The 12,152-nt window shown below is 41.3% G+C and overlaps 1 protein-coding gene across 1 annotated transcript; it reads left to right on the top strand.

Moving 5' to 3' along the window:
- The first annotated feature begins 227 nt into the window (after positions 1 to 227).
- Positions 228 to 1,408, top strand: LOC147897827 (aquaporin SIP1-2-like). The gene is made up of 3 exons (XM_087380127.1): positions 228 to 290; positions 419 to 691; positions 984 to 1,408. The coding sequence occupies exons 1-3, from the start codon at positions 228 to 230 to the stop codon at positions 1,131 to 1,133; spliced, it is 486 nt and encodes a 161-aa protein (XP_087236253.1). The 3' UTR covers positions 1,134 to 1,408.
- The last annotated feature ends 10,744 nt before the right edge of the window (positions 1,409 to 12,152 follow it).

Here is a 12,152-nt window from a genome sequence, read left to right as displayed (position 1 = left end):
TGATGAAGATGTGCACATGGTAGCAGAAGATGCCCAACCCACAAGAACTCACAGAGAAGGATGCACACGTGTGTTCAGTAGAAATGAGATCTCAAGAAAAGAATATGGCAGTTGTTTCCCACACAGTAATATAAAGTATTGTGTGTGTGTGTGTGTGTGTGTGTGTGTGTGAGAGAGAGAGAGAGAGAGAGAGAGAGAGAGAGAGAGATGGAAAGTTCAAAAGCGGAATGACAGATCAGAAATCTGCTATAGTTGTTTTTGGTGAGGGCTTAATTTCATTTGAAGTTATGGTAATCCAATCCTAACCATTATATCACTTAGCTCAAATTATTTCCAGTTTGCAAACTTTAATTTACCTTCCTATGTCTGCATATGAGAGAATCTATGAATATCTAAAGCAATATTCCTAGATGGGCAGACTCTAGGAGCTGTGGGAGGCGTTTTAGTAGCCAAAGAATTGATACCTCCATCATACAAGCATTTACTTCGTGGACCTCAATTGTTGGTGGACGTCTACAAAGGAACACTTGCTGAATTTGTTTTGACATTTGTAAACATTCTTGCTGTCCTACTCACAGTATTAAGGGGACCCAAGAGCACATTCTTGAAAAATTGGTTAATTATATTGGCAACCGCTGCAATGGTTTTACTTGGATCAGGTTACACAGGGCCATCCTTGAACCCTGCTGATGTAAGTGTTTTCCACTTCCAAGTTTCGTCATTTTTTTAAGGTTTTTGCATACGGGGCTTTTGGTTTTGCCTTTTTCGCGAGACATTTGCTAAGTGTATACTTCACTAAACTCCCACTATCCCCATGCTTCCGTGTCCGTTTATGAATGGCTTTGCTTGAATGCGTCCAGATACTCGTATAAGATAGTTCAATGGGAGCAACATTTGACATCATGCATGATCCTTGATTTCTGGTTAGATCATCCAAAACTGGACTAGGGAAGTATAAAACAAGAAAGTGGGTGCTTTTGCAGGCTTTTGGATGGGCTTATGTCAATGACAAATATGACACTTGGGAGCATTTGTGTGTCTATTGGCTTGCACCTCTAAGTGGAGCATTGGTTGCATCATGGGTTTTCCGGTTGTTTTTTAAGACAAATCAGTCCAAGGAGAAACCTGCCTAGGACTTGGGCCATGTTTGAATTCGAGAGTTTATTTAAAACCTACACCATAGTCCATTATAAGATGCTCACTTCTGGATGGTCAAAAATTAAGACAAGTTGGGAAGCATTGTAACATAGATGGGTTATATAAGGGGCCATGGTCAGTTGGCTCAAGGGTAAAAAGCAGCCTTGTGATTAAAATCTATCAAGACATGGCACTGCATATCTAAGGAGCACTCGCAGATTTCAATTCATCTAACAAAATGGTATGGAAAATGTATCAGTATTATTGCATACTTGCTAACGTGTCTTCAAGGGCATAGTAAGATATTTAATTGCATCCGTGGCCTCAACCTGACAAAGCCCTTAAATGACTATTAGTTGGAGTCTTGTATTTGTTAGTCTTATCTAGGAATAGCATTCACATCCACTGTAAACATGTTGTGCTAACAAGGGTATGCATGGCCTCTCTTTAAACGGTGAGAAATGCAGTTATTTGCCTACATATAGCAAAAGTATAAACACGCAGTTTAAGCACACCATGTTTTGTTGAGATATCGAGCTCCACTCGCGATATGCTAGGGTGACTGTTGTGCATTTATGTCACCGACTTGTTAGCTGGAGATGCGGTTGGTACACCGCCCACGAATAATAGCTGGATGACAGCTATCCTTATCTACACTAGTTCGTGGCTCAGTTAGTATGCCACCTTAGTTAGTTGAGTTTGGTTTTGAGACCCACATATAGGGTTCTTCTATTTCTTTGTACTAGAGTTCTTTTGGCTTTCACAACTAAGAAGAGAAAAACTGTTTTCAGCCTCCACCTTTGAGTGTATTCCCCCAATTGTTCATGTGAGAAAGCCGTAAGTGAGATTCCTTCCCTCTCTCCCACTATCTTCACATGGTATCAGAGCCTTGTTCGTGGTAAGGAGCTCAAGAAAGCAAGCCAAGTTCGTGGTGTCCTGGTAAGAGGACCAGTGTTGCTTTCCTATTTCGAGTTTGGGAGCAAATCTCTGCAGGTAGCACAACCAGAAGTGCAAGAGACGCCCTTCGCGGTGTGGCGAGAACACAGTTTTGGAGACAGAAGTTCTCCGCAAGCACTCAGAAAAAGGTCCTGTTTTTGCTGTGCGACCACTGTTCTGCGGATCGGTGAAAAGTTGCCGCAGAAATTGCATCGTATGCCTTTGTGCAGAGATATTGGGAGTTGCAGATTCATGCTTGTTGCCTGTTGATGCAAAATCGTCACTAGGAAGTGACTGTGTGGTGAAATACCACTTTCGTCAGTTTTGCAGTTCTGCCTGTGTGAGGCAAAAGCTGTGTTTTTTTGCAGTGACAAAATATTTTGCAGTGTTCTGTAATGGCATCTGATTCTCTTTCACAGATTGTCACTGAAAAGCTTGACAAGAACAACTTCCAGGCATGGAAGTTTAGAATGACGAATTTCTTGATGGGAAAAGGCTATTGGGAGTTCATTACAGGAAATGAAGAAGAACCTGTTCTTCCTAATGTTCCCAGTCAACAGGAAATGTAGGCATTCAAAGGATGGCATGAGAGAGCCAGGAAAGTTATGTACTGGCTGTCTATCAGTATTTCGGACTCCATGATTGTGCATATTCAGGATGCAAATACGCCAAAGGAGGCATGGGATACTTTGGCAAAAATGTATAGCACAAATACGCAAGCCAAGAAAATGCAACTCAAACAGGAGTTGCACAATGTTGCAGAGAGAAAATTTAAGCATAAATGACTACCACATGAAAGTGGAGAAAATTGCAGATGCACTTGCTTCCATTGGGTCGCCAGTGGATGATGACGATTTGGTCTCTGTGACCTTGAATGGTCTAGGAAAGGATTATGCACAGTTTCGGACATCCATTGCCGTCCGTGAAAAATTTCCTGATTTTGAGGAGTTGATTGCTCTTCTAATTTTCGAAGAGCAGCAAAATGGTGGTGCATCTTCTTCAGCAGGAACTTCAAAAGAAACTGTCTTCTACTCAAATGCTGAAAGAGGTAGAGGCAGAGGTAGAGGAGGCCGATCTGCAAGTCGTGGTAGAAATCAGAATATGCAGCAAACGCAAGAAAACCAGTCCTATGCAGGGGGACGTGGTAACTCTAGAGGCAGGGGGAGCCAAAGAGGCCGTGGTGGATGGCAGAGAAGCCAAAATGCAAACAGCAATGTTGAATGCTACTATTGTGGCAAAATGGGTCATATGGCTAAGGACTGCTACAAAAAGCAGAATGACATTATGAATGAAAAATTGCAGCAAGGCAATTATGCATCTTCTAACAGGCAGGGTGATGACAGAAATGAGCATCTATTTATGGTGCAGCATATGACCAATTCTGTGACAAGTGCAGAAGAACAAAATAATGTGTGGTATGTTGACTTAGGTGCGTCAAACCACATGACAGGTCATGCAGAATGGATGCAAGATGCAAGGAAAATGGAAAAACCAGGATTTGTGGAGACTGGTGATGATACTGCACATCCTATTGTGCAGATTGGCAAAATTCCTTTGTCTATGCAGGATGGGAAAAAGAAATACTTGTCTGATGTATTTCATGTCCCAAACATCACCAAGAACCTGGTTTCTGTTGGTCAGATGGTTGAGCAGGGCTTGCAGGTCAGATTTAATCCTCATGGATGCTTTGTTGAGGATATGAAAAATAATGGTCGCTTGATAGCAAAAGGAAAGAAGAAGGGCAGGATGTTTACGTTGGATGCAGACATGCCTGAATTGAGTGCAGCAATGTTTGTACATGGGATCGGTGTAGTTGCAGATATTGATATCTGGCACAAACGCATTGGTCATGTTAATATACAGCGACTTAAATCAATGCAAGCCCAAAATATTATTGCAGGATTGCCTAAATTCAAGGTTGCAGAAATGCACAAGGTTTGTGAAGCCTGTCAATTTGGGAAACAGGCAAGGAAACCTTTTCCTAGGCATGTTCAAGAGAGTAAAAAGCCATTGGAATTAATCCACTCTGATGTGTGGACTACAAAAGCTACATCTATTGGAGGCTGTCACTATTTTGTCACATTTATTGATGACTTCAGCAGAAAACTGTGGGTGTATTTTATGAAAAAGAAAAGTGAAGTGTTTGGGCACTTCAAAGCTTTCAAAGCTATGGTTGAAAAAGAAACAGGCTTGCAAATAAAATGCCTAAGGTCAGATGGAGTGGGAGAGTACCTCTCAAATGAGTTTGCAAGGTTCTTGCAGGAGCATGGTATAAAGCAGCAATATTCATGCAGTCATATGCCACAGCAAAATGGAATTGCAGAAAGAAGAAACATGCATATTGGAGAGGTATCTCAGGCTATGCTAAATGAAAAAGATCTACCAAATTTTTATTGGGTTGAAGCAGTTGCTACAGCAGTCTATATAATGAACAGGACTCCCACTGCAGCAATACATGGCATGACGCCAGAGGAGATGTATACTGGTAGGAAACCAAATATTTCTCATTTGAAGATTTTTGGTTGCATTACCTATGTCCATGTGCCAGATGAGTTGAGGTCCAAGTTGGATCCAGAAGCTGAGAAGTGCGTCTTTATTGGTTATTCTCTGCAGCAGAAAGGGTATAGATGCTATAACCCTTCTACACGTAAGTTCACAGTGAGCAGAGATGTTGTTTTTGATGAGATGAGCAGCTGGTATAAACCAGTAAATGTGATGATTGATGTAGATGCACAAAATGGTAATGCTGCACAGAATGCACAGCAGCAATCACAAAATATCAGTGGACCTGGAGTGTCCTCTACCAGTGGTTCACATACTTCGCCATGGACAGGCAAATTGAGATCAGGAGAATCCCCTCAAAGCAATGCAGAGAGGTACGCAGGTATCACGAAAAGGAAAAGAGAAGGTAGATCAGCCCATGTTTGATGTAAATGTAGGTCACTCTTGTGTGGATGGTGAATCCAGTGGCTCAGAACAGAGCATTGATGATGAGTTGGGTATTCCTTCTATTGTTACACCTGGAGTAAGGAAAACCAGGGATGTTTTGAGAGCACTTGGAAGTGAGCCTATTTTGCGCAGGTTTACCAGGGTTAGGTATCCTGTGGATAGGCTGAAATATGATGGATTTACAGCCATTCACTATGCCTATATGGTCAAAGTGATACAGGAACCAGAACCCACTTCTTTTGAGCAAGCCATGGGAAATGAAAAATGAGAGAAAGCCATGGATGAAGAAATGGATGCCTTGGATGCTAATGCTACATGGGAATTGGTGCCTTTGCCTAAAGGCAAGAATGCAATTGGTTGTAAGTGGGTTTATAAGATCAAGCACAATGCAGATGGTTCTGTGAATAGATACAAGGCAAGATTAGTTGTCAAGGGGTATGCACAGACATATGGCATTGATTATGAAGAAACTTTCAGTCCGGTTGCAAGGATGGCAACCGTAAGAGCAGCCATTGCTATGGCTTTCTCACTCTATGTGAGAAAAACAGAGAAAGGGATTATGATGCTGGTCATTTATGTTGATGATTTGATCATCACAGGTGATAGTGATGAAGATATCCTTCATGTGAAAATGCTATTGAGGCAGAAGTTTGAGATGAAGGATTTGGGAGAGCTGCGAGATTTCTTGATTTGGGAGAGCTGCGTTATTTCTTGGGCATTGAGGTGATTAGATCACCAAGTGGGATACAGCTCTTGCAGAGGCAGTATGGATTGGACATGCTGTCCAAATATGGGATGACAGGCTGTAAGCCTATTTCAGTTCCTTTGGAGCAGAATGTGAAGCTGAGCGCAGATGCAGGTGAGCTTTTGGAAGACCCTACTATGTACAGACGCATAGTAGGAAGTTTGATTTATATGACTATTACCAGGCCAGATTTAAGCTATGCTGTTGGATTGGTAAGTCAGTTTATGCAGGCTCCAAGGAAATTGCATTTGGATGCGGCTAGACGCATACTCAGGTATGTGAAGTCCACATTGCAGTATGGACTATTTTATGAGGCTGGGGTTCAGATACAGTTGCATGGATACCAGCTTGACCCTGGCTAGGTCAACATGACCCTAGGTTAGGTCAGCCTGTGCCACCATAACTGTCCAATCAGCATTGACCCCTACAAGCACACTTACCTCTCCACAGGAAGAGTCTTCCCACATCATGTGCACACATCTACCACATCACCACAGTGCTCCATTGGCACATCTCTTGCTAAGCACAGTGCCACATCATCACTACATGTAGCTCATAGTGCCACATCATCACTGCACATTTCACTCTTTTTTGCCCCTCCACCTAGATTAAGCCATATCTCTTGATCTAGGAGGAATTTGAGGGTGCTACTAAAAGGCAAAACGATTGATTTTTCATGTTTTACATGCTCATCACATCATGCACACATTTTGACACAAGTATCACTCACTTTTGAACCTTATCAACAAATCCACTTCCTACACACACATCAACCTCTATATTGACACATCTGACCCAGTACATAAAAAGAACCAAAGAAAAGAAATTATTTGTTTTCTTAAAGAACCCAGTCTTTCATGCTAGAACAAAGCACATTAAGGTGCATTATCACTATGTGCGGGAGAAGGTTTTACTAGGTCTTATTGCTCTAGTTTATGTCAGCATAGAGGATCAGGTAGCTGACATATTCACAAAAGCATTGGGCGCAGAGAAGCTGCGCAAGTTCAGAGACCTGCTTGTGGTGTGCAGGATTTGGGATTGAGCTCGAGGGGGAGTGTTGAGATATCGAGCTCCACTCGCGATATGCCAGGGTGACTGTTGTGCATTTATGTCACCGACTTGTTAGCTGGAGATGCGGTTGGTACACTGCCCACGAATAATAGCTGGATGACAGCTATCTTTATCTACACTAGTTCGTGGCTCAGTTAGTATGCCACCTTAGTTAGTTGAGTTTGGTTTTGAGACCCACATATAGGGTTCTTCTATTTCTTTGTACTAGAGTTCTTTTGGCTTTCACAACTAAGAAGAGAAAAACTGTTTTCAGCCTCCACCTTTGAGTGTATTCCCCCAATTGTTCATGTGAGAAAGCCGTAAATGAGACTCCTTCTCTCTCTCCTACTATCTTCGCATGTTTATCGTCGTGTGTGTGCATGCTCTAAGGTATAGTACTTGCATCAGTTCACCTTATCTACACATTTGTGCTATCTATGATCGGAAGAAACCTTAAACTCTTTATATTGCCATGTTTTAAGGGCTCAACATAATTTACAATCTTAGCTTGACTACCCCCATGAAAAGAGTCTTGGTTTAGGGTCTTTGCCTTAGTCAACATGACTTTTATTTTTGTACATGCATCGTAATCTCTCTCTCTCTCTCTCTCTCTCTCTCTCTCTCTCTCCACCCCCTTTTGCAAGACTAATGATGCATTCATCTAGGCACCTAAGGATCTACCTCTTACCTAGATCCCATTTTTTGTTTAAGGAAAAGAGTTCGCCAATTTTAGGAATATTTGAAGTTGGGGACTACTCAATTCATGTATCAACACATGCACTTTTTTTGTGAAAATGAACAAGTTTTCCACACGTGGATGTGGTATATGCTTTGAAGTTCTTTGCAAATTTATAATTTCGAGGAATATGCCCACCCTTGAGCGAACAACACAAGCTTGAGCACGCTCGCATTAATGTTTTGCTTGCAAGGACTTCCCAATTTCAAATTTCGATAGTTACTTACATAAAACTACATTGTTAAACAATTTTTTGGTGATGACCTTGATGTTGATTCTAGAGCAAGCTCAAAGTTTGAGTTGGTTGTTGCCACGAATAAACTTATAATGAATTCTAGTAGTACAATGAAAACCTCAAGGGGTGCTTTGTGAACAATTATTGTAGCATTGACAAGTTGCTCAATGGGAAGGTGTAATAAATAGAATAACACATCATGATAGTGTCATTGCATCCTAATGCAAACCATATTGGGCTTTTACCCTATTGCAAGGTGTAATAAATAGAATAACGAATCATGATAGTGTCATTGCATCCTAATGCAAGCCATATTGGGCCTTTACCCTTCCATGCTCTTACTTTCTATTTTGACAAAAAATGCAGTGAGTCTACAATGGGACCATCCTTTTCCGGTTGTTCAACCGGAGTCGGAGATTGCACGAATAAACTTATAATGAATTCTAGTAGTACAATGAAAACCTCAAGGGGTGCTTTGTGAGAAATTATTGTAGCATTGACAAGTTGCTCAATGGCAAGGTGTAATAAATAGAATAACACATCATGACAGTGTCATTGCATCCTAATGCAAACCATATTGGGCTTTTACCCTATTGCAAGGTGTAATAAATAGAATAACGAATCATGATAGTGTCATTGCATCCTAATGCAAGCCATATTGGGCCTTTACCCTTCCATGCTCTTACTTTCTATTTTGACAAAAAATGCAGTGAGTCTACAATGGGACCATCCTTTTCCGGTTGTTCAACCGGAGTCGGAGATTGCACAAGGGAAGTTTAAACTTTACTTATCAAGAAACGGTCTGAAGGTTGTCGAAGTAGCTCCATTGTTGGTGGCTAATCAAGCCAAGAAGTCTCTACAAAGAGAGCCAGGAATGGAATGCATTCTGGAAGCACCGATCCAAATTTTGCTAGGTAGATTGCTCAACTTGGTACTCGGATTCCATCGTTAATTGCTGTTGCACTTCCTCCACATGGGGTCGGAGCCAGATGAGGTGGATTTGTGCCAAGTTGATTCTTCTCCAATACCGGTAGTGCCTCTCACGGATATGAGAATCTCGATGATTATAGCAACAGCACAAGGTCGGACGTTTGAACAAGTTCTAGTGGACGGAGGCTCGGGAGTCAATATTGTCACCTTGAAGACATGCCAAGAAATGGGATGGATGTCCTTGGAATTGGCACCATTCCTAGTCTGCATGGCGAATCAACGCCGAGTTGGACCACTCGGGATCTTATGAGCAGTAGACTTGGAGGTGGCTGGCATCTCATTTGTGGTCACATTTGTGGTGCTAAATATGGAAGCCTCGACACCGAAGTATAGTGTACTCTTGGGTAGGCCCTGCTGGCTACGGCAAGCAAGGTCAAGCAGAACTGGGAGCATAATGTCATCTCCGTGCGGAGAGGCAAGAAGAAGGTGCGGGTCGCAATGGGAGTGGCAGCAGCCTTGGCAGATGCGATGTAACCAATGTTGGTAGAGAGTGTGAACATGGCAGATGGTTTGGAGGAAGATGAGGAAGAAGCATTTCTCAAAGCTAATTCAGAGTTGGTCACGATATTCACAATTGATGTGAAAGGCATTACGGAGTGTTACCTGCATCAGAATCTTTTTGCGGGTTTCATAACCACAGTCATCACTTTGCAGACAGAGATTATGAGTATAGCCATAGGCTGTATACCGAGTGCCCTTTTGTACTTATTTGCTTACATCCATTATTCAAGTAGCCATCAATCCTACGGTTATAGGATTCAAGGAAAAAGTAGAAGCATATGGTAGTGTTCATTTGTATCACCTAAAGTTTCTCAGCCTAAGGAGATCCATTGGATAGTTGCAATTTGAATACTCATGTACTCTCTCTCTCTCTCTCTCTCTCTCTCTCTCTCTCTCTCTCTCTCTCTCTCTCTCTCTCTTTCTCTCTCTCTCTCTCTCTCTCTCTCTCTCTCTCTCTCTCCATGTCACATGCCATGCAGATTTTGAATCGAATAAATCTAGGTATCGTCAAATGAACTCCACATCGAGATTGGGTGAGACTCAAGGGGGTAGATCGAGCAGATAGGACTCACTAAGGTGGAGATAAGAGGAGTACTACATATTTTGATGCACGGTGTACTATGTGATTTTAGGAGATATCATTGTCTCTTCGGGGAGGGATTTGGTCCACTATTTAGGATCAAGGAGTTTCTCAACCATAGTTTTCTTGGGATTTTCTTACTTGAGATACGTGTACCCTAATTGTCCCTCATACTATGCTAAAATAGTTACCAAGGAATGTTGTATATGGAACTTGGGAAAGTCGTTATTCTCATGATGACTATTGGGAACACCTAGCATATGGAACAATCATGGAACATCTAAAGAACATCTAGGGAACACCCAGGAATGCCAAGCATACAGCATGGCACCATGGAACGTCTAGAGAACATCTAGGTAATGTCTAAGAAACGCTCCCTAGGCCTTTCCATAGGGATTAATGGCAATTTTCAGCTTGTTTTTTGTGCGCACCAAACTTGATGCTAATTGCTTGCTTTTTGAGGGTCTCTTCCTCATTGCCTTGTTTTGGTATGTTGTTTGGCAAACTATCATCATTATTTTATGCACATTATATAGAATCCTTTACCATCAATTGTTCCATCATTGGTGATGTGTGTTCCCATTCTCCTTCCCATTCTAGAGGGACATGAGTTTTGCAAAGCATTCCTATTTTGGGTAGCCTATGTGTGGATATGTTCAGCCCTCCTTTAAGGCTTTTCTATTATGCGCATCATGGATGACTTTTTCATGTTAGTTTCGTTAAGAAGTGAAACTTTTATATCACCATCAAAAGTTTGTATTCCCTAATAAGAGTAAAATTTCTAAACATTCGCCAATATTTAAAACTTTTATGTAAAAATTTGAAACTTTTCACGAGGATTTACACATTGTACTAAGAAATTCAAAAGAAAATTTGTAAAATCATACTATGTTTTGCATCTATCGTGAAACTAAAACAATTAGCTTGATAAACTTTCGCCAAGATTTTATATTAATATAAAAGTATGGCTTCGATAAAAACATCCATGGTGCCCATATCTCGCCACCTGTGTTGGCTCCAAATATCCACCTACATGGATGATCCTCTCCATCATCTGCGAATTTGTTAGGTTCTCCATGTGGATCTTATTGCTTGCGGCCTCCCATCTGCCCCTCCCATTCTATGTAGGTTTGCATTTGAGCTTATTGATGGGACAATAAAGCCTCCACTCCAACAAATGGTCACTTTGAAACCAAATGAAAGCTAAAGATACAAAATCCAACCCACCATTGAGAGGAAAAGCAGTCCCGCGATGAGAAGACTACTCCCTTTTAAACAACAAGGATGATTGTTTCCTTGGAACCCTATGGATAGGAGCATTCAAGGAACTTCTCAGCAACAGCCAATAAGACTAGGATAGCTCCAAACTAATTACGTACTATTGTAAACACAAAAGAAAGGGGAGGATAGGTGTCCACAAGATCCTATGTTCGTTGTCAAGAACTAAAAATACCTGGAAGTGCAACACCAGTAGTAGCAAAGCAATAGACAACTTGCATGTGTAACCAATAGGAACCAACATCAGTAGAAGACACCTCAAGAGCATTAACAAACCACATCGAACTCACATTCAAGGTGTATCAACTGGCCCTTAAAACAAGGCCAATGAATTGAGCAAGTCCTTTTGGGTGCAAAGGGTTGTAAGAAAAGCAAATCACGATGAGTTTCCTCTTGTACTTGCAAGGCCATGTTCCATTTTCCATATGCACCCTCATTGAATCTGTAACCTTGGCCAACATCATATGGCAAAAAAGTTGGGGATACAATGTAACATCACTACTACAGACTATGTAAAAAATATGAAAGCAAAGACTGATCCTTGATGTTGCAATATCCTTTCATGTAAGCAATCAAGCAATCGAGAAAAAAAACAGCGTCAAACCTCTTTCATATCTTTTGCAAAACTGGTCCTTCGTCATCATGGTTGGATGTCTTCTTTCAAGCAAGGTAACCTTTAAAATACTTGTTTGCTTACCTTATTCATACCATCACTCTATGTTGGCCGCCATTCTCTAGTAATCAACTCTTACAAACAACCCATCGATTCTTTAATTCTCTTCTTGATCATAGGCTAAATCATTTCTCCAAAATAGGCTCATCCTTTCTTTGGAGTTCTAAATGCTTGAACCCACTATAGGATCACCAATGTTTAAGGATACTTGAGCCCTCAAAGAAGATGAAGTAGCTAGAACAAAAGGGATACATTTCTACAACAAGAGGAAGATAAGAGACAGATCCAAATGGTATAATGCTGTAAGTTCTTCTTCTTTTTTATCCCAAGATAAGTTCTATA

Source organism: Dipteris shenzhenensis, chromosome 10 (genome assembly GCF_047967505.1).
Source record: "Dipteris shenzhenensis isolate YYH24624 ecotype China chromosome 10, Dip_SZ_1.0, whole genome shotgun sequence".
NCBI lineage: Eukaryota > Viridiplantae > Streptophyta > Polypodiopsida > Gleicheniales > Dipteridaceae > Dipteris > Dipteris shenzhenensis.
The sequence above is the reverse complement of the archived record's forward strand: the minus strand, read 5'-3'. Positions and strand labels throughout refer to the sequence as shown.

Coding starts and splice junctions, on each gene's coding strand:
- LOC147897827 (XM_087380127.1), top strand. CDS start 228: ATGACAGATCAGAAATCTGCTATAGTTGTTTTTGGTGAGGGCTTAATT. Junction 291..418: donor TAATTTCATTTGAAGTTATG/GTAATCCAATCC, acceptor CTAGATGGGCAG/ACTCTAGGAGCTGTGGGAGG. Junction 692..983: donor CATCCTTGAACCCTGCTGAT/GTAAGTGTTTTC, acceptor GTGCTTTTGCAG/GCTTTTGGATGGGCTTATGT.